The sequence below is a fragment of the Solanum pennellii genome, chromosome 10 (assembly GCF_001406875.1).
Source record: "Solanum pennellii chromosome 10, SPENNV200".
NCBI lineage: Eukaryota > Viridiplantae > Streptophyta > Magnoliopsida > Solanales > Solanaceae > Solanum > Solanum pennellii.
The window spans coordinates 796575-819114 of record NC_028646.1 but is presented as its reverse complement, the minus strand read 5'-3'; the positions used below and the strand labels follow the sequence as shown (position 1 = coordinate 819114).

Sequence of the window (22540 nt, the reverse complement as noted above, 5' to 3'; positions counted from 1 at the left end):
TTGGAGTATTCAACTATTATAGTAAAGGTGAATTGAGGTATCTAGATGTACATATTTAAAATTGAACTGCTTACTTGTAAATTTAAGTGTTTATTTATGTATTATGTTTTTGATAATTAAACTTCAAAGTATCGCCATCTCCAAAAGAAAAATATTCTTGTGTTATTTTGGAAAAATAGACATAAATATTCATCAAATTGAAAATTTGAAGTTTTGTGAGTATGTCCTAAAGCTAGTCTTAACCAATTTTAGGAACAAACTAGTCTTAACCAATTTTAGGAACGTGAGAATATTTGAAGATGAAATAAATCTGATCAAATTTCATGGCTAAGCAAATATTTGAAGCTAAATATTTAAACTCTCTATTGCTAAAACGCTAATGAATTGTCTCTCTGAGTAGGAGAAAGGACAACCTCATAATTCAAATGACGACAACTAAAAACTCGATAAATAATGAATCAATCCATCTACTCGCACTCTTCTCCACTTAAATATCAAGTAGGCTTCCATCCGCAATAACTTGGAACCTTCACATGCACGTAACCCACACACCATGTATTCTACCCATCTACTCGTACTCTTCTCCACTTAAATATAACGTAGGCTTCCATCCACAATAACTAGGCTTCTATCCACAATAACTTGGAACCCTCACATGCTCGTAACCCACACACCATGTATTCTACCCATCTACTCATACTCATACTCTTCTCCACTTAAATATCAAGTAAGCTTTCATCCACAATAACTTGGAACCCTCACATGCATGTAACCCACACACCATGTATTCTAACCATCTACTCATACTCTTCTCCACTTATATATCAAGTAGGCTTCCATCCGCAATAACTTGGAACCCTCACATGCTCGTAACCCACACACCATGTATTCTACCCATCTACTCATACTCATACTCTTCTCCACTAAAATATCAAGTAAGCTTCCATCCGCAATAACTTGGAACCCTCACGTGCACGTAACTCACACACCATGTGTTCTACCCATCTACTCATACTCTTCACTTAAATATCAAGCAGGCTTTTGGAACCTCACATGCACGTAAACCACACACCATGTATTGCACTTTTACCGGTAGAAAAGAAAACCCTAGTGGTCAATATTCCATACAAGTAAATCTTATGAATTATATGATGCAATCTTAATTTCTTGAAATTCAGAGAATAATACATACTGAATCAACCAGCTGCTCCCACAAACATTGACATTCTTAATTATTACCAAGGGAAAAAGAATGCAGGCATGTTGTTAGAGGATCAACTATTCTCAACTGGCACAAATACTTTGGCTACACAAAAATGGGATTGTAGTATTACGTCTATCTATCAACTATTCTAAATCTTACAAAGGAATAGTTTTTAGGTTGTTTTTGTTTTAATTTATGCCTCTCAAAAACCAACTCATATCTCTAGCGGCGCCATAATCGACCATGCTGCTTTTGCTCTTGCATACGCCTGCAACCACCAGATACGTTAAGGCCATCAAGAAAAATAGTGGCTAAATAGGAAAGGAACATATTGGCAAATATGAAAGAATACTACTACAGAAGAGTGAAGATGCAATAGTGCGTTTGCAGATCGAAAGAAAAGAGGTTTGGCTGAGACAAATCTATGTCGTTCAGACTATGTCGATGGTTGTGTATCCGACAAGGTTATTGCAATAATTTTGGGGAGTTCGAGTAACATAGACACCAACTATAATAAGGGGTCAAAAACAAATTAAAGTGCACAAATAGGAAAGGTACAAGTTGGAGATTATGAAATAAAAGTTATTAAAGCAGAGTGGAGATGTAAATATAGTAGGAGGCACATAGTTTGCAGCTTGAAAAGTAGACAGGTTTGCTGAGACAAACCACCTTCGACTGTGAAGTAGTAAGTTGATATTACAGAAATTAATTTAGGGAACGACAAATCTCAAATACGCTCAATCAAACAAAAATACATTAAACAGAATTATCCACTGTGACTCTAATACACAGCTTACCCAAAAAACTAGATGAAGACATTTCCAGATAAATCAGCCAGGAAGAAGGAAAAACAATGTGTGCCTCTAGAGATTCAAAGCTTTTTGCAGCTCATTCAACCCGCTTACCATTTTATTCGGTTAAGTTTCCAGCTAGTACTCCTTTCATTCTCTCTTTTGCGTTTTTTTTAAGATTCTTTTTTTATGTGGGGGTGGATTAAAACTTCCACCTCTCTCGCAAATACTAGATAGGGAAAGGAAACTAAAAGGCAAGAATATAGAAGTCACAGCTCAAATGGCTACAATTATCCGAAACTATGGGGCAAAGAAACATTTTATGTTTCCAATGTACAAGACGAAGTTAGACTACACCTGTAAACCCCCCTCCAGTCACTCACCCAATCCCATATACAAATAAAGAAGAAGACATGTATTCATAACATTTATTTGACTCTAGGGACAGAGGAGAAAAGGCAAAGGGGGGACAATATGAAGAGGCAAACTTCATGAATAAAATTCAAGACAAAAAACAGAAGCATCCTAAGACACAGGGTGTTGAGGATTTGTAATGCAATGGAATAGCCAGTAAGTACTGAAAAATAAAACATGGAAACATGACCTTTGGTGCTCTTTGGATCGCTCAACGAACTCTTTAGGAATATCACGTCCTTGGTATGAAGCTAATACAGCTCGGATATCAGCTGGCCTGTGTTTAGCAACGTCTGCACTCAAATCAAGTAGTCATTAACAGGGACCTCCAAATACTCCCAAAAACAAAAATACAATTAGGCAACGTCACTTAAAAATCTACTTACATTCAAGAAATGGAATAAGATCCAAAAGCATAGTATCGTCAGCCTCTCCTTTCCAAGGTTTTATTTCTAAGCAATTTTCTGGCTGTAGGCTACTTTCTAGTGCATGTCCACTCAAATATATTATCTTTGAGGGATCCCGATTCAACTTGGAAAGATCCTGACAAAAGAAGCAAATGAGCCAATATGGGATTCACAATCATTATATTATTTGCAAAGGATTCAAAAGGGAAAAAGATGTGTAAATGTATTTTATTTATTTTTTAAAAAACAAGAGAAATCTTTCTTATAGATTTTCATGTAGAATCTAAAGCATAATGCGTAGAATGTACAGAAACTAAAGCAATCACATGTAGAAACATTCACATTACATGGATGACGGGAGATGAGATTCAATGCTGGTCGTACCAAGTCAAGCCCTCTGACCAAGTAATATGTGATTTGAACATTTCCAATGGGCTAAGGTAAAGAGTCAGAAGGCCTATTTAGAAGAAAGCATGCATTTACACACTAACACAAAAAACAAGACAAATGCTCTATGTTTGATAGCTAACCAAAAGCTTAAGCCTTCCGGCTAAGCATGGTTCAAGAACTCTACAAGTGTCTACACTCTTACTAAGTTTCTATTCTCACTGTCAACATTAAACGTTCATTCACTCTTCGAAATGTTAATATCATGTAAAAATCTTCCACAAGGATAGCAGATTTGGTCCTGGATCAGCAAAGCATTTTAGCTATAAACTCAGTGGTATCTAAAAACAGAATCTACCCATTTGACTATGCAAAACAGCCACAGGAGAACAGAGAACTTTACATCCTCAATCATGTAGAGAGGTAGAGAGGTCGTTTCCGATGGACCCTCACCTCAAAATGAAGCATATCAAAATCAGTAGAAAAAGGGAGTGCACCGTCTGGAAAACGAACATAGGCTTGTACCAAGGCAGTGTACTATTCAACCACAAGAGCAATGGTGATGTGCTCACAGTAATAATTATATTAATAAATCAACGCTCAAGTTTCAAAAGAAGTTCCATTTGCTTACTGAATAAGAAATGGGTCTTAGTATTGTTCCCATATTTGTAGTCATAGAATAATAATAATAATAATAATGATAGTAATGAATCTATAGATTAAGGAGCTGTTTGGGACGCATACTAGTTTTTTTTTTTTTTTTGATGAAGTAATTATTTCTATTGTAGGCATCAAGTAGATGCATAATAGTTACAAAAGCTTAGTAGCAAAAGGTCAGCTCTCGTTTACATTGTTAATTGGGACGCATACTAGTTATGCAGGATTACAACACAGTGATTATTTATGTGGTGATTAATAATATAGAGATTGTTATACATGGTGGATTACTTTGAGAAGGCATTTTATCTTTAAATAATTTTATGTATGTATTACTGATACAAATATTATATTCCATGTTCTATCTCGCAGCAAGTATACACGAATTCCCACAAAAAACTAATGCAGGAATTATTTAATACCGTTAACCAAATGTTGCATTAGTCATGCAGCGATTATATTTCTTATGCAGTCAACGGAAAATTGTATTATCTTAGTGGGATTTATGTTGGGAGTAACTATTTCAATATGATCAACCAAACGACTCCAATGTGTCCTCACAGTAAATTAATTTCTCTGTGCTATTTTATTTGCTTGCATAGTCAATCAAATATAACAACTACTACAGTGTCTCAATTCCAAGAATGTTAAGGTATGCTATAACAGATCAAATGATCTAGAAATATTTCCCCTCCTAATAAATGAAGTCCCTCCAACGTACAGTGTCGAACATAATTATTGCCAAGGACTTGTAATAATCATGATAATTTTCTCTAATTTGTGTGTATTTAACAACGGTGGTGCTTAGGTTAGCTTGCGCACATTTAAGCTAAACCTACTACTCTCCACAAGCACATTTACATGGAATTCTGCTAACTAAGACCTAGGCAGATGGGCAGAAAGCACCTCGTGTTCTTTTGTTTATGCTAGGATTTGAGCCCCAGTCTCCAAGGTCTTTCTCACTTCATTGAATTCTAGGTCATACCTTTGGGTTTTGCATATTCACTTGTGTCAATTAGTTAAACCGGAAGTTTTCGTCGCGTTCTATTTCTATTGGACCAGACATAGTACTCTGATGTTTGATCGCTCAATAACTTCAGAGAGCTGAAATAATTTCACTTTAGTCAATCAACTCAATTTCCCGTATTGACAGGTTAATTATCCTCTCCCTTGCCACATTCTCTAGTATGAATCTATAAATGGGGTTCCCCATCTCCATATTAATGCCCATCTAGGGACATACAAACCACATTCTCCGTACCATGCAACTTGAAATAAGCTCTCAACTCTTAGGTGGGGGGCAAGGACGCTGTGAACAGAAAGCGTAAGCTTTTTGCCGGAGGGCACCATTACAACTAAAGAACCCTTATAGAAATAGTATTCTCTAGTAGCTAATCGTTTGGAGCTAAGACTTCGAAAAAGAAGTATGTGAAAGTGGGGAACGAGAACTCTGGGCAATAAAAAATCCGTTCCTACAAGAATGACATAAAGCCCACAATGGCACTATTTTCTTGGTTCAATCCAAATACAGTGGAGAGATCTGTAATGACAATGCAGCTACATGACAAATATAAATAATAAGAAACATAATTTCCACTGGAGCATTAAGAGGATGAGGCCAAAAAGACCTACTCTGAAATGTTTGCCATCAACATATCTAGTATCACCTCTTGATAGTCTGTACCGGATGCAGTGCTTTGGATCCAATCTTTCAATAACAGGATCAACATACTGCAAAAACCACAAGCACAAGTTTTAAGCACATAACTGAAACAATATTTAGAAGACATTATGAGGGAAGTAAAATGTACCATGCTTAGTTGATCAGAGTATACGACGATCTCAAAGTATTGAGCCAAATATTCCAAAAAATCCTCAACCCCAGGTCTTTTGAATGTTCTCCAGCCTCTGTCACGCTTATAAAGGACTCCAGAAGTCAGTAGTCAGGCAGGAAATATTAAAAGATGGAAAGATATAAATGCTTTGAGGACACAAAGCTATATCAGAAGTAAAACCCATAAGGAATCGTCAACTTATTGTACTAGAATTGATCCATAAAATAAAGTAAAGCAAGTTTAGGCCACTAATTAACAATATGTTTATGACTTAAATTTCTACCTTCCAATCAGAGTATATCAATGTTTCACTAAGATCGAGAACAAGAGTGAAGACATGTTGCTCAAGTGGATGCAAATCTGGCAGGAGCTTGTCTGATGTTGGTTCACTAAAACCCTAAAACATAGCAAAAAAGATCTTAGGTGAATTTCCTGAAGGATGAAGCATAAGAAGAAAGGGGTTTAAAAACTAAAAATGCCTGTTAAGAAACTCAACTCGAACTTGGTCTTCTGTCAACCGCCTTAGCTCAATGTATAACTCAACTAACTTCGCAGGCACTGAAATATCAACAAAAAAAAAAAGAACAAATCTCAGTTAAAACGAGATATTGGGGCTTAAAATTAACAAGAAATTTGTAATGCATGTACGATAATACTATAAACCAGCATTAAGAAAACGTATTATAGCATGCAAATGTTCAGCACTGCCCAGCAGATTACTAAGCATACTAGCAGTGGGATGTGTAATATAAATAAACCCATGGACTAACTCAACAGCTGTGTCTTTAAATCATAAGCCCCAATAAAGCAATGCATGGACAGACCCATAAATCAGTCACACTCTACAAAGTGCAGGACAGACATCCCAGCAGCTGATACTTTCATGTGGCAAAAATGACACAGCGCATAATCTGAATCCATTACAGGCTTCTGCATGCCACAATGTACTGACCAGTGACCAGGTAACAGAAATGCCATGCAAAGTAAATAATAACAAACTAATGCTTGAATTGTGTCATTAAAATGGAAAAGCATGGTTGAAAACAAGAGTATGCCTATAATGATAGTACATAATACATACAATAGAGACAGCGGTTTTCTCTCCGAGAAACAGTAAGTGTTATACGATAGAGACAATGGTTTGTGATAGCATAATTATTGTTGACATGCATGCGCACAAGGAACCACACAAATAAGAAAACTCAACCCCTTCTTGACTAAAACAAGATATATGTACCGAAGACAAGTATGAATCATCACCAACCTGTCATCGCCGAGGAGTATAGTAAAGCTTGAAATTTCTGCACAGAAAAGAAAACAATTAACCTCTCATTCTACTAGCACTCTAATACAACTACCAATTTCTTTTGAAGTAAAAGAACCCATGCATATAAGATAAGCCATATACTCTATACTCTATAGGCTGTTTATTAGTTTAGTATGCGATTTGGGCTCTAAATTTATTAACAAATTCTATCATTTCATTAAGATTCCAATCTAAATTTTGAGCAATCCATGATTAGCTATTTATTGCAGAAATAGGCACAAACGGTGAACATGAATCATGTTGATCAGTTGAAGCTAAGTGCATTTACTGAATTAGCAATAAGTAGAGCAACCTTCCCCCGCCACCACATCAGGCAGAATATATGTCTGTACTGCTGTGTGTGTCAAAATCTTAATTTCAAACAAGCACAGCTTCACCAAAAGTTCACAATAAGTAAATATGTAATACTCAATATATGTAAGGCAAGACTCACATCCAAAGCAGATGCATCATCTCCAACAGCATATTTCGCAGATTCACGCAAACTTTTGGTCTTATCCTCAATTTCATCCGTTGTGTATGCTGTAGATAAAGGATATGTCAAAGATTATGGAATTATATGCATGATAACAAATACACATTTGATGAATAAACCAGACCAACTAGGCTTTTCCAAGAATCATCCCATACTTCTGTGTTTCTACAGAGACGATATATATAGACATACAAGTCCATTTCATACATTAGACCCAAATCCACCTTGATCAACATAAACTAAAAATCAAGCATACTACAACTGATTTGGTATCCAGCAAACATGTTAACCAATAAAAGATAAAAATTTTAGCTAGAGACTGCACAGTAATACTTGCTTCATAGCTGGAACTTTGCATGGAGAGAACTAACTGCAGTTATAAAGGTATGACTACATCATTAAGCAAATAAAAGCTGATGGGAGATGAGAACAATTGCAAGATCCAGAGTTGGATGAATAATACCGGAAACAATAAGTTCAGTTTTTTCAGTAAGTTGGCAATTTTCACTGAATTTTCTTAGATTCAGGTCATCAAAATTTAAGATGCAACACTTAAGCAAGTGCTGCTGCTACAGCACTGCACAGTGAATACTTTCAAATCCTCCCAAGAAGCGTCACAATCCACTCTTACAATATCAGACCAAAAAATTGAAAATTCCAGAGTTTGCATTAGAGTTCAATCCAAAACCATATAACTCAAGTGTTCAAATCCATATTTCACAATTTAGAAACCCAAAAAAAACATGTGTATGGTGTGCCTGAGCAGGTAATACATACACTTTGCAAACTCTTGCAGGATTTTTTATCAAACTGCGTCACAAATCACTCTATTCACATACATAGCACACACAAAGAAGATCATTTAGCACCCAAGGATATGTCCTGGAGGTTAATAAAGTGGGTTGAGAACCATAAGGTCTCGTGTTCAAATCCTAGCAGAGACAAAAACATTAGGTAAGTTATTCCCATCTGTCCTAGCTTTGGTGGACAGAGTTAAGTGTTGCTGGTGGAAGGTCCGCAGTATCTTGTTGAACTAGTCGAGGTAATCAATCAACCATAGAGAGTCCAAAATAGTTGAGGTCCCATTATAAAAACTCTTGCAGGATTTTTTATCGAACTGCTTCACAAATCACTCTATTCACATAATAGCACATACAAAGAAGATCATTTAGCACCCAAGGGTATGTCTTAGAGGTTAATAAAGTGGTTAAGAACCATAAGGTCTCATGTTCAAATACTAGCAGAGACAAAAACATTAGGTAAGTTCTTCCCATCTGTCCTAACTTTGGTGGACAGAGTTAAGTGTTGCTGGTGGAAGGTCAGAGGTGTCCCGTTGAATTAGTCGAGGTAATTAATCAACCACCTAGAGTCCAAAATAGTTGAGGTCCCGTTATAAGAATCCTATATATCCATTTCACTTCACTTCATTTCAAAATCCAAATCATGCTAGCATTCAAATGCGAATTCAAATAACAGAACACAAAGTTCAAATTCAGCGAATAAACAAAAAAAAAAAAAAACGAACCATAGGTAGCGTAACCAGCTGTGGCAACACCACCGGTAACAGCAGCAATAACACTGTACTTGAGAAAACTCCATGATTTATTCTCAGCTACAGAAGATTCCAGAGGAGGAGGAGGATTCTGAGATGGCGGAGCCTGATCTTTGAGCAGAGAAGACGATGAAATTATCGGTTCCTTTGGAGGTTCTGAAGCTACACTTGAAGAAAATCGCCGATTGCTCCTTGAAATTATGGAGAAGATGCGCGATTTCGATCGAGCAATAGCAGACATTGCTAGGGTTTAATAAGCTGGAGAAGATGAAATTTTCTTACAAAGAAGAAAGAAGTAGGGTTTTTGGATTTGACTTTTTTATATTTGTAGTTATGAAGAAAACAAAATATTCCTTCCGTCCGTCCGGTATTATTTGTTATGATTTCTATTTTTATAATCAAACGATAAAAGTTTTGACTAATTTTTTCATCATATTAATATGAAAATTGTAATTTATAGTACTTCTCATATAGTTTTAGCATATCTAATTTTTTTTGTTTAAAATATTGAATTAATGTGATCTAATTTATCTTTAAAAATTAATCAAATTAACTTTCGATAGGCACAACATGACAAATATTTTTGGACCGAGAGAGTATATAAGATGTGCGACTTTTGCTTTTTAACTATTAAATTTTCATAAGAGGTCTAATATTATACAAAATACATTCAATTATATGTTATATTTAAATTAGATTATCCTCTTTTAAGATATATAAGTTAGACAGTTATGATGTTTAAAATGAAAGTGTTATCCGCATCGTCATTGTATCAAAGAGGGATCTAATTTATTCGTGGTCTCATAAAGTTGACACTATATTTTAGTTACATATCTTAATTGAACGATATTTATTTTCGACATCTCACATAAGATAGTGTTTGTTATTTTGACCATCAAAGAGGTGCACAAAATTTGAAAGAGGTGCACAATATTTAGTGTGTAGTTTTGAAAGTAATATTGAAAGTATGTAAATGATATTAGTTTTCCATCAAATTCTTATCTTTTTGTTCATTATCTTCTGCTTCGTTGACAGACGTGGGGTATTGTTCAAAAGCTCTACTAATCATATCATTTTGTTCAAAGTTTATCAAATTAAAATTGGATTCGTCAACTTTGTTTGATCAAGATCTCTTTTATCAATTATAATAAAAAAGATGAGCAAGTTGTTGACATCAAATTTTGACATGATATTTTTAAAGTTGATGCTTTTAAGTATTTTATCCGTTAAATTATTCAAAATGTATTTTTTGTGGGCGTACATGATGACTTATTCAATGTCGTGCATTGGTTTTGAAGTGAAAAATGTATATTTACAAGTTCAAACAAGACTCAAAACGGTAAATGTGATTTTTTTTCTATTGTTTGTTATATTCATGTATTTTAGGTGATATATGCACCCGACGATTTTTTGGCCGGCCTTTTATTCCTAGTCATACGTTATTTTTGCATTTTATCACAAATATAAATTGAGTCATCAAAGAAAGAGTTCTCTTCACCTTGTTCGTAACTTAGTTGTTGCTTATTCTGTAATAATGCATTTAATAATTTATTGCTATATAGTTAAAAATTCTCGAAAACATACGAGATAACATTACAACTAGAAGCTTAATCAAAACTAGAATGTATGAGTTTAGACTATAAACAAACACTTCATGTTAACTACATATAAAAAAAATCTCCCTAAATTACAGATAAAAAAATGAACATTAACCCCCTCCATTCTATTTCAAAATACGACAAATATATTAAGGTGGACGAACTACAATAATTTTTATTAGCTTTTCAGTGAACTGAATATCTATTCTTTAACAATAAAAATGAATTTTTATTCATTTCACATTTAAAATTATTTTTTATTGTCAAATGAGTTTGTTGGAGTTGTTTTACTCTAATAAGGGAACAAAACAATAACGTATCATCGAAATCACATAAATGGAGTATGAGAAAGATTGAGTGTACAACAATTATCCCGTGAAAATAGAGAAGTTACATTCGAAAGATCGTCGATTCGAATATAACAAATTAAAGTAATAATAGAAAGAAAAAAAAATGATAGTGAAAAATATATAGTAATAAAGTAATACAAAAATAATAGCAACAAAATAATGTACTATTTCTATCCAATAATACTTATCCACGACTGATTTTTTACATTTCTCAAGAAGTTATAAATAGAAGGGCAATTTTACAATATTACCCATTGAATATAGTAAATATGATGTCTTGAAAAATGTAATAGGAAAATGAGTATAATTAATTATTACGATAAGTTAGAAATTAAGTATAACATTATTCATTAATTTCGTTAAGTGGACGACTATTATTGAACTGGAAGAATAATAATCAAAACAATAAAATCAAAACTATATCAACAAGGATTGTGATACAGTGATAAATATTCCTTCGTCCTGCTAAAAGGTCTCGGATTTGAGTCTTGCCGTCCAAATGTATTCGAACTCTAATGTGAATACCGAACGAGTGGGACCATTTTTGCCAGCTTCTTTCTTTCTTTGACAAGTTTATTTAATTCAAAATGTCTACATCTAAATTTGTACTATTATAACAAAATAATGAGGCAATGATAATCGCCATTAAAATTGTCAACGAAGCTTGAAAACAGCAGCAGATCACTCTATGAATATCTGATATTCTTATACTAATCAACTGTGAATCTGCACTTCTTTTTGACGAAGAAATCGAATGTACAGTTAACTAAAGAAGCACAAGTGTCAACAGAGTTAATAACTTTTTTCTCCAGGTAATTTATGATTTTTTTCTTTTTTGTTGCTTAGATCTATACTCAGTGTTGTAGTTTTGAGTGTTTGACTTTACATTACTGTTTTTTAATTATTTTTTTTTGATAAGTTTGCTGAAATTCTGCAGCAAGTTATAGCTGAATAACTTTTTATTTATTTATTTATTTGTGAAAGAAGGTGGATCTACATTATGATAAACTCTGTTGCTTTGGATGGTCAAAATCAAAATCAAAATTGAAATCACATAGTATTTGTGTACCTTCGGGAAATTCAATAAAATTGAAACGATACAGAGAAGATTAACATGATACTTGTGCAAGGATGATACGCACAAATCGAGAAATGGTTCAAACTTTTATAGTTTTTAAAAAATCACATAGTATTTGATATCTTCCAATCTGTCTGAGACTTGGTGAGCATAGTATATCCGGGGTGGATGTAGGATATATAATAGTTTAGACCTTGTATATACATTGACATTTTTATTATAAAGTACAAGATTTTGAATCCGGTAAATCAAATGGGTTGGGGTAGAATTTTGAACTCGAACTCATAAAGTTCAAGTACTTAATCGGCCTATGTTGCTTGGACACTTGGAAAATTGCATAGCTTTTGAAGGATCAGACACACCCTGACGTTATTTTTGAATTGTCCAAGCAATATAAATGAGAAATGCTTTTGGATAAACTATCTATGTAGTATTTGATTACTTCCAATCTAAGACTTGGTGAGCAGAGTAAATCAAGGGCGGATATGGAGGAGGAATTAGCTTGGACCTTTGCGTATGTGTTAAAACATTTATTACAAAATACAAATAATAGATTTCGAACCCATTAAATCAAATGGTTTGTGGTAGAATTTCGAGCTCAAACCATAAAGTTCAAGTTCTTAATTCGCCTCTTGTAGAGTGCCCCAATGTTGATGCTGGTGGGAGTTAATAGGCATCTGGTGTTATAATTGAGCTGTGCGTAAGTTGATTTGGACATCACCGTTACAAGAAAAACAATTTTTTTTTTTTAAAAAAAGTTGTGGATAACGTATAAATCTAGTCACTCTAAACCCATTTACTCTAGTTTCTGAAATTGTGTGTATAACATATAATGGTTCTTCTTTGATTCTAAATAGGGAGTAATTTGGTTCTTACACCTTATTTTTTTCTATTTGAATGCACTTTAGGGGCTTACTTCTATCTTTGTTTGTTTTAGTTTCCTTTACTGTTGTTGTCTCCATTCGGTTCCCGCCATCATGAAACCTGGGGTGGATGTACTATCTATGGTTTGAATTCGGCAGAATCCACTAACTTTTGCTCAATGCTGAAAGTCCATGTAGTTTGCACAATTTATAAATTTACAACCTAGTAACTTCAAAGGATTAGTATCCCGAACCTGTAAGCTTCAAATCCTGAATCCACTGTCTTACCTAGAACTAGCTAGATGAAGAAAAACTGGAGTTCTTCGAGTTTTAGTTAGACTTTATGATTAATATTGACATGGACTTGATCAGGCTCTACCTCTATAATCCTAGAATTAGTTGATAAGAGTGTAATACGTAGGAAGATCCGACTGGTAAATCATGCCAGAAACTATTTGCTAGCCACAGTATCGATGATGATCTCATACATAAGTTATCATAGGCTTCATGATGCCAACATAAGTTACATTATAATTGTGTGGTATCATGTACTGAAAAATCTTTTGCTGATGTAGTATGCTGACAAGTTCATTACAGTTTTATTATGTGTGTATGTCAGATCCATCCAGTATTCTGATTTCTTCACGCATAGATGTGAGAACGTTGTCTTATTATTATTATGTTATAATCTTGTTAGTTTTTAGCAGAAGGCCTACCGGAAACAATCTCTCTACCTTCTCAAGGTAGGGGTAAGGTCTGCGTACACACTACCCTCCGTGAACCTCACTTGTGGGATTACATTGGATTTTGTTGTTGTTGTTAATCTTGTTTGTTTTCTTGTGTCCTAAAATTTGAGCTTCTCTGACAAAAAGCCTCAATTTGTTGGGATTAATTAGTGAACTTAGAGGACTTCAACATTCTTATCCTCAATTTCTCTCAGGGTCTCTAGAGGCAGTTGATTCTGCTTGGAATGGCGGGCAGCAACATAAATCAGCCCTTATTAGACCAGCTGCCTAAAACCCTTCAAAATGTTGATTCAAGGAGAAGAAGACTTCGTCGACTTAAAAGTGCTCCTATGCCGGAATTTATTCCTGGAGAAATGAATGACATAAAGGACAACCAATCACTCCCACGTTACGAGTCAATATTGAATAAACTACATCCAAGTTTTAGGAAAGTCATTCTTTACCTGGTTATATACTTGGGAATTGGTACCACGTGCTTTTACTTTGTTCAGAACCAGATCCAGGGAAAGAAAGTAAATGGAGTACTCGATTCTGTTTACTTCTGTGTTGTAACAATGACCACTGTTGGATACGGGGACCTTGTGCCTAACAGCTCAACTACTAAACTGCTTGCTTCTTTCTTTGTTTTCTCCGGGATGGCACTTGTTGGAATGGTTCTAAGTAAAGGAGCAGACTACCTAGTGGAGAAACAGGAAACACTATTAATCAAAGCATTGCATATGCGTGATAAAGTTGGCCCGAGTGTTATTCTAGAGGAAGTTGAAACCAACAAAGTAAGGTACAAGTGCTTCGTCATAACAGCCACTCTTGTGGTGCTAATAGTTGTTGGAACGGTGTTCCTTGCCGAGGTAGAAAAGTTAAGTACCATTGATGCCTTTTATTGTGTCTGCTCTACCATCACAACACTAGGATATGGAGACAAAAGTTTCTCAACTAAAGTGGGGCGTATTTTTGCTATATTCTGGATTTTGACCAGCACCATTTGTTTGGCTCAGTTCTTCCTTTATGTAGCTGAATTTAACACTGAAAGGAAACAGAAGGAGCTGGTGCAGTGGGTTCTTTCGAGAAAGATGACAAATGTGGACTTGGAAGTAGCTGATCTTGATAACGATAGGGCTGTAGGGTAAGTTTTACTATAAAACTTCAACCCCGGCTATCAATAATTAACTCGTTGAATCTGTCAAGCAATTGCTTATTTCTCTTTTTTATCTACTCTGTTGCATTACTAGTTCAAATTATTCTAATTTTTCTTCACTTTTCATATGCAAAGGGCTGCTGAATTTGTGGTTTATAAACTTAAGGAGATGGGAAAGATCAGCCAAGACGACATATTGCTCTTGTTGGATGAGTTTGAATGTCTTGATGTTGATCAGTCCGGAACTTTGTCAACCACAGATTTGTCACTTGCTCAATCATCTTGAATTGGAATGCAACTGCAGTGCTACGTAAAACTCTATCTTCAGCTACCGTGTCACATCGTTTCCACGAGTTTCTGAGAGTTTTCCTGGGACGAGTACATTCTTTACCACACTTGCAGACTCGTATCTAAATCTTGAACGCTATTTCATTGTGTCTTGAGTGCTTTTGCACATGTATTTCAGTCATTTCCGTCCTGATTTAGCTCCCGAGTGATTTCAGTCTATCCACTTCATAGAATGCACCATGTACATGCAGTGTTAAGTATACTAGAAAGTACAGTTATTGTGGCTTTGCTGGTGGAGTAGGCTACTCAACTCAGAAATTGTACTCTGAATTGTGTTTCTCCTGAAAGTTTGTTTACAGAAATCGCGTAGCGCTTTTGTCTGGTGTAAGTTGTAAGCAAACTGAGCTATTTGATGTTCAATATACAGGTGATGTAAATTTACCAATTTGAGATTGTTGTAGCATTCCTTCGTTATGTGTTACTTGAGCTGAGGGTCATTCGAGAACAGCCTCTCTACCTCCACGAGGTAGGAATAAGGTTTGCGTACATTCTCTACCCTCCCCCAACCCCACCTCGTAGGATTACATTCCTTCATCTGCAGAAGGAACATAAATATGAACTACAATGGATTATATTCTGAAAATATATGTATAATTTTGTGATATGACTGGTGCTATGTGATAAATGGCAGATCCAACTCTTCTTCGAATCCATTATTTTTATGCGGATATATATATAAAATTTAAATTTTGAATTAGTCTACGTCTAGTGCAATGTTATGGGCAACCAATAAAGTTTGTATTGGTGGTTGACACAAGGATAAATACTTCAAGCATTGCAAATTTGGAGTATGAAATATATTGGGATGAAAAGAAGTTAAATGGCATCTTTGGATTAAGCAAAAGAAAAATGTATTAGTCAAAATTAAGATGATTGGATGATGTGTGTATATATATATATAGTGGCAAATAAAAAGGAACTAATATAGTATTTTTGTTACATTAAAAGTATATCACTAGACACTGATGACAAAATGACTAAGTTACAAAATTATATTATTTTTAATATAAAAAAATGATGATTTTATTTGTGAAACAGACTAAAACAAAATTTCGACATGATCAACATACTCAGAATGAATATTGGAAGGCTATGTGTGAAACTACATTCATATATATTAATATATGATGATATTTTATCAAACTATTTTATCCATAAGAGCTTATTTATATTGTCAATTACGAATCCATATAAATAAAGACGATTATGGAAGGTCAATTAAAAATAACCTTTTTACTTCATAATAAAAGTGTAAATTTGTGTCAATAAGGTTATTGCTATTTTATTTGACCTGACACGAAGTTCACGGGCGATACAAAAGGTTTTCCAAGGTTGTGGTCTAAAATTAGAAAATAGACATGTGTGAGTTTAAATACTATTTATTAAAGTATAAAATAAAATAAAATTTAAATTTTTAATATTTTTTACAACAAGCCAAAAAATAAATAAAAATTCTTCATAAATATAAAATTGCAAATGCTGAGGCTGTTTGAGAGAAAACAAGAAAGAATAGATTCACTTCAGTGAGGAGAGGAAGAGTAGCAGTAGAACGCAGCAAACTTAGCTCTCAAAGTCCCCTGTAAGTACTTATATTTTTATTAATTGCATTGCAAATTTTTAGCTGAAAATTTACATTCTTGATGTTGGGGTGTTTGATTATGGTAAAAAGATTGGATTTTTTTTTTTTTGAAGTTTAGGGTTCTTTCTTGATTTTTATAATGAATTTTGTGTGTCAGCTGTTTTTTTTTTGGATGGGGTGGGGGTGGGGTAGTTGAAGGCCAATTTAACATAGTGAATAATGTATAGAGGATTTTTCTGAAGCTATGTAATGGTGAGGATTGTTTTTGGGGTTCATTTGATGGTGTAAAGTTGGAGGTAATGTTAACATGTTGAGTGCATTATTTGCATGTTGGATTCTTCAAGCTCATGAATTGACATTGTTATATGCAGAATATATTCAGCTGTGTGCTCAAGGGTTTTGTTTTGAGCTGTTAGAGTTGAGGTTTAGTTATGGGAGAGGAGGGGGATACTGTCGCTGAATTGGCTGAGGTATCTGCCAACAACAATGTGGCAGCGGAAGATAAGAGTAAAGCCTTTATAGAGAAGAATGCTGAAAAGGATGAGTTAAAGGAAGTAGAAGAAGGTAGCAAAGAGGCTGATGAAAGGGATATTGAGAACATGGATATAGACAAAGAAGATGTAAAAGAAAGCAAACGAGGCAAAGAGAAGGAAGAAACAAAGTTTGAGGTGATGGAAGAAGAAACTGCTGAAATACCAGATAATGACAAAGAGACGGTTGAAGATGTAGCCAACGTACAGAAAAAGGAAAAAAAAATCCCTGAAGAGAATGCCATTGAGAAAGGATCAAAGGAGAGTGATAAATCTAAGAGCAGGGCTCAGAAGAAAGACCGGAAGAGGAAAAGGAAAGTGGAGGACAAGAAGGAACTGGAGCCTAAAACACCTCTGGCTCCAACAATTGTACGCCCTGTACGCCAACGCAAATCTGTTGAACGGCTGGTTGCATCTATTGAAGGAGAACTCACCAAGGAAATCTTTATTGAAAAGGTCCATGATACCATTGCAACTTTGTTGTCTTTATCCCCCTTTTATGATTTGGGTCTGGACTGCAAATTTATGATTGCTTATGAAATTAATTTTATGATCCATCTTGTTTACAGGGTCGTGGAACTGCACTGCAAGATATTCCGAATGGTATATTACTTACTAGTCCACTAATTAAACATGCATTCTTTGAAATGGTCACGTATCCCGCAGGAAATAGATCTTAAGATAGATATCAGTTGGAGATGATATTTCTGCTTTGCTTTTTCTTATGCACGCTGTTTAATCTTACTTTCTAGTTGTTTGTTCTTGATTTAGCACATGACTATTAACTTACTAGGGTTAACCAACATGAACCAACCTGTCCTCCAAGTTGACTGCTGGGACTGAAAAATATGGTGGGTTGAGATGTACAGTAAGAAACCACAAGAAAACGAAAAGCATACAACTCATATGAGCTGCTTCACTCAGTTTCTATTGTTTTATTAGATGGAGCTTCACTTGGATCATAAAAAAACAAAGTGTAGTGAAAAAAAATGAGGCATACCATTTATATTTGTTCAAATTGATATGACTGTGATTATGATTAAATATAATTGGTATAGGAAGTATCTTACGAGCGCTATGTGTTGCAAGTTTGGCTCAGTGTGATGTTTGCTTTTGTCGGGGTTCGTCTCCCATCAAATAGAGTAAAAAGGGAAAAATGAGTTAAATAATAGTTCAATATGTTAAAATGTGACGAAAGATAGACCACTACCTATATTACTTTTATCTTGTTCTCGTTTTTTTGTGTCTCCATACAACTTATCTAGTGGTACTCTCTGATCTGCATGAATCCTGATCTGACTTGTGACTTTTGTTATATTAACCTCTTTTCTGCATGTCTGCATTCTACAGCTATAGGTAGTTGATTTAATCTTGGCTTTGTTACCCCTCTCACCTGATTATATTTTCCTTTGAATCACAGTTTCATATGTCCCTCGAGTGTCGTGGTAATTGGGTGGTCCTAGTCCCAGAGACTTTGTTACCCAAGTTCTTTGGTGTATCTAGTGTTGGTTTTGCTGGTCTGCGAGTTTCCATTTTCTTTTCTGTGTTTCTATTGTTTTTCCTGCTATTTGTTGATGGAATATATTATGTATCAGTGGCATACAAGTTATCCAAAAGGAAGACTGATGACACTCTCAAAATGCTACACAATATTCTCTTTGGACGACGAGGAAAGGTGATGTGTTGATTTATAGCTTATTGCTGTTGATTGGTTTCTCTTTATTTTATCGTTTTCTGCTTAGCAGTGGTGTTCTTGTTGACATGCTGGATTATGTGCCTTGCATTCCCACTTCCTGATAAAGGAAGGGTGTATTGGTGTTGCTATTGATTTCTTTTCTATTAGTACCTCAGCAGGTATTTGAGAGAAGGAGGAAGCTATGATCTCCCTGATGAGTGTTTTGTGTCCATTTTAGGGTCAACATATGTAGTCCTGAGCTATATGCATATTTATACTTAAATATGTAAAATCTATATATTTTTACTGATTATTTTGTAAATTAGATTACCCAAAAGTATTGGACTGTAATTATCTTTAAAAATTATCAAATGGTGTGCCATTTCAGACAATCATGTCTAATTTCCAATTTTGGTTGGAATTAGCTCATATAGCTCGTTTGGTACAACTTTGTATTACTAATGTAATGTGCTGTTTTCAGTATTCATATTGGATCACATCCTTCCCAAGTCCCGACTCATGGAATTAAGAAACATCTTCAAGAATGCTTAAAGACTACGCTATTTTCTCTCTATTTCTTCTTCACTCTCTCTGTTGATACTTTGTGTTTATACTTCTTGTCCTTTGCAGGCAGTTCAGTTCAAGAGTAATATTTCACAGTTTTCCGGCTTTGTTTGGCATGAAAATGAGGTAATCAATGAGTCTCATTTTTAAGAGAGTAGAACTCTTCCTTTTTTGGTTTATGCCAAGTTGGGGTATGGCAGGTTGGGATAGAGAAGATTTGAATATAAAATTTCTCATTGGCCATGGCTTTCTCATGCGAGGCTGTCTATATATCTTGTTCATTGTCTAATTGTTGGGATCTTAATCTGATTGGAGTAATTTTCGTTTATGGTGATCTGAAAATTCTTGAGCTCAGAGCTTTAGACTAAACTTTTTTTGCAGGAAAAACAAAAGATGAAAGTAAAAGAAAAGCTTGAGAAGTGTGTCAAAGAGAAGCTGTTCGAATTATGTGATGTACTAGATATACCTGTTGACAAGGAAACATCAAGAAAGGTGTGTTCATATATTACCTCAGTATATTAAGCTTTATATCCATTAGTTATTTCTTCTGTGTGTTCGAGACTTATCTTAAAAGATTCTCAACTAATTCTATGTTATATATTTCAGAGAGATTTAGAATCACAGTTGATGGATTTTTTATATGCTCCTCATCCTACGACATCTGAGTTACTTGCTGAAAAGGAACAGGTTGGTTGCACGACATTTTGATTGCAAAGAAATATTTGTGACTTCTTCCAGTTGTACAGCATGCTTATTCACCCTTGGTGCATTGAACAGTCAACTAAAGGAAAGAAGAAAAAGAGTCCATCAACAATCGGTGATTTGGAAGGTTCAACTAAGGTATCACTCTTTCTTATTAACATTTGAAACTTGACTTGATTGCTAGACAACACCTTTTGAAATGTTTTAGCCATGGACTAGTGAAATTGTTCTAAGCTGTTTGAACTTGCTAAATTTGAGAGACAACCTTCCATTTACTGCACTTAGGTTTACACCCTTGAGATTTTAGACGTGAACCTTAAATGGTGTATTGAGCTTTTCGCATTTGAGGTTGTTTCATTCTTTCAAATTTTGAATAGACAACAACAACATACCATGTATAGTCCCACAAGTGGGGTCTGGGATGGTAGAGTTACAAACCTTACCCCTCCTATCTTGACAGGTACGGAGGTTGTTTCCTATAGACCCCGGCTCAAGGAATCAAATTTTAAACAGAAACAAGAGAAAATCTAGAAGAAAAAAGGACTCACAAACCATGTAATTTTTGTGGGGACTTCTCCTATCATGATCTGTGTCTGGTATGTTCTGCAGAGTCACAAGAAGAAGAAAGCGCGTGAACCAAAAGACGACCAGGAGGAGGGACCTGAAGTGATGAAGGCTAATGATGAGAGATCAGATGATGAGATGTCAAAACAAACTAAAAGTGAGGAGAAAGACGGTAAATCTGAAGAAGGATCCAAGAAGGACAAGAAGAAGCATAAGCGAAGCTCAAATAAATCATCGTCAAAGAAGGAACCTGCTGGAGAAGTTAAAACCAAGAAAACTCCTTCAAATTCATCAAAAAGCTCAAAGAAAAATGATAACAACGATGCAAATTCAGAAGTGCATTCAAAGAAGAAAACTACCGAAGTAGTTAAGGAAAATTCATCTACACCAAAGAAACCTAGTTCAAAAGACAAAACTGGTGAGAATCATTGTTTACTCCCATTTGTGTGTACTCTCAAAAGTTCTCGTCAAGATCAAAGATTTGTATATGAGAATCTTGATAAGTTTATCTGTATGTGTGTTGTGTATCCATCTGAAATTGTTTTCTTTGTTTATGTATCCATTTGTTTGCTTAAGTCCTTTCTTTATTAGCTTATCTAATTGTGCAGGGAAAAAAGATCCGAATGGGAAGGGCCATAAGAAAGCGAATAAATTGAAGCCAAGTGATGATGAACTCAGAAGTGCAATTTGTGAAGTTCTAAAAGAAGTGGACTTTAACACGGTGAGGAAAGAACCTTGAGTTCTATACTTTTATCGCGCTTCTGTTTCCCTCCTTAATAGTAGATCTCGATTGTCAAATCCCTGTTTAGATGTTCCATGCTAATTTAAAATAAGTTGTTTTTCCCATCTGCCTAAGCTTTGGTGGGTAGAGTGACTCGATATCAATGGTGAGAGGTAGTAGGTACCCAATGAATAGCCGAACCACATTTTGGTGCTCTCCGTCCTTAACATTTTGGTGATCATAGTTCCCAGAATAGGTTGATATTCCAAAATTTATTCCTATGTGGCTAACATCATTTGTTTATGCTGCAGGCCACCTTTACCGACATTGTGCAAATACTTGGTAAGTGTCCTGTAAAAATAGTTTTCCTGTTCTTTTAGTCATACGTACGCAGTTTTGACTAAGTTGAAAGTTTAAAAAACTTGATATTACATCCTCTAGGAGGCCATGGTAATACAATTCTGGAAATCCAACTGATTAGTTTGTCTTTTTTCCAGCCAAGCGGTATGATACAGATCTTACACCCAGAAAGACATCTGTGAAGAATATGATCCAGGATGAGCTCACTAGGCTAGTCGATGAGGCTGATGAAGAGGACAAGGACGAGCAAGAAAATGCTGAAGATGAAAAACAGCCTTCTGTCCAAGGTGTAGAGGCTTGAAAGCTTTGAACATACCAAGGAAAGATAGCCTATATCGTCTCTCGGTTGATGTCTAAATACTGTTCCATAATGATCTCGAAATGGTGTAGTTTATTGATAGTGTTTTCACCTTGTTGTTCAACTCACTGGCTAAAAAGTCATGGAACTAGAAATGCCAGTTTTTTAATGCTGGATTGCAGCTTACTGTGTAAACAGCATTTGTAGTCTTTTTTTCTTCTTCAAAGCACTTATCTTTTCATGTATTATAAAGGGGTCGTTGTGTTTTCAACCTATGTATAACTAATACATGTATTATTCCTAACAATCGATAAAAAAATGCCAACATAAATAATCACAATATTATAATATATACTCTTTTTATACGCTCTATCAAATGA

General features: G+C 35.0%; 3 protein-coding genes and 1 non-coding gene across 4 annotated transcripts; 3 read left to right on the top strand and 1 right to left on the bottom strand.

Annotated features, from left to right (window-relative positions):
* Positions 1 to 1120: 1120 nt before the first annotated feature.
* On the bottom strand, positions 1121 to 9377 carry LOC107002819 (mitochondrial import inner membrane translocase subunit TIM50-like). Its single transcript, XM_015200993.2, has 10 exons — positions 9023 to 9377; positions 7456 to 7544; positions 6960 to 6996; positions 6192 to 6253; positions 5979 to 6092; positions 5672 to 5776; positions 5493 to 5591; positions 2796 to 2952; positions 2600 to 2702; positions 1121 to 1472 (listed from the first exon to the last, which is right to left on the bottom strand). The coding sequence occupies exons 1-10, from the start codon at positions 9288 to 9290 to the stop codon at positions 1427 to 1429; spliced, it is 1080 nt and encodes a 359-aa protein (XP_015056479.1). The 5' UTR covers positions 9291 to 9377; the 3' UTR covers positions 1121 to 1426.
* Positions 9378 to 11591: 2214 nt separating this feature from the next.
* LOC107032039 (two-pore potassium channel 1-like) lies at positions 11592 to 15588 on the top strand. Its single transcript, XM_015233593.2, has 3 exons — positions 11592 to 11809; positions 13879 to 14807; positions 14955 to 15588. The coding sequence occupies exons 2-3, from the start codon at positions 13909 to 13911 to the stop codon at positions 15103 to 15105; spliced, it is 1050 nt and encodes a 349-aa protein (XP_015089079.1). The 5' UTR covers positions 11592 to 11809; positions 13879 to 13908; the 3' UTR covers positions 15106 to 15588.
* Positions 12064 to 12164, top strand: LOC114074551. The gene has a single exon (XR_003574974.1). It is a non-coding gene; the product is annotated as a U6 spliceosomal RNA (small nuclear RNA).
* A 1033-nt stretch (positions 15589 to 16621) lies between the features above and the next one.
* On the top strand, positions 16622 to 22431 carry LOC107002107 (bromodomain-containing protein 2-like). The gene is made up of 12 exons (XM_015200019.2): positions 16622 to 16746; positions 17118 to 17732; positions 17846 to 17879; positions 18872 to 18951; positions 19582 to 19641; positions 19897 to 20007; positions 20122 to 20202; positions 20293 to 20355; positions 20827 to 21199; positions 21390 to 21502; positions 21814 to 21844; positions 22000 to 22431. Exons 2-12 carry the CDS (start codon positions 17178 to 17180, stop codon positions 22161 to 22163), a joined length of 1665 nt encoding a protein of 554 aa, XP_015055505.1. The 5' UTR covers positions 16622 to 16746; positions 17118 to 17177; the 3' UTR covers positions 22164 to 22431.
* The last annotated feature ends 109 nt before the right edge of the window (positions 22432 to 22540 follow it).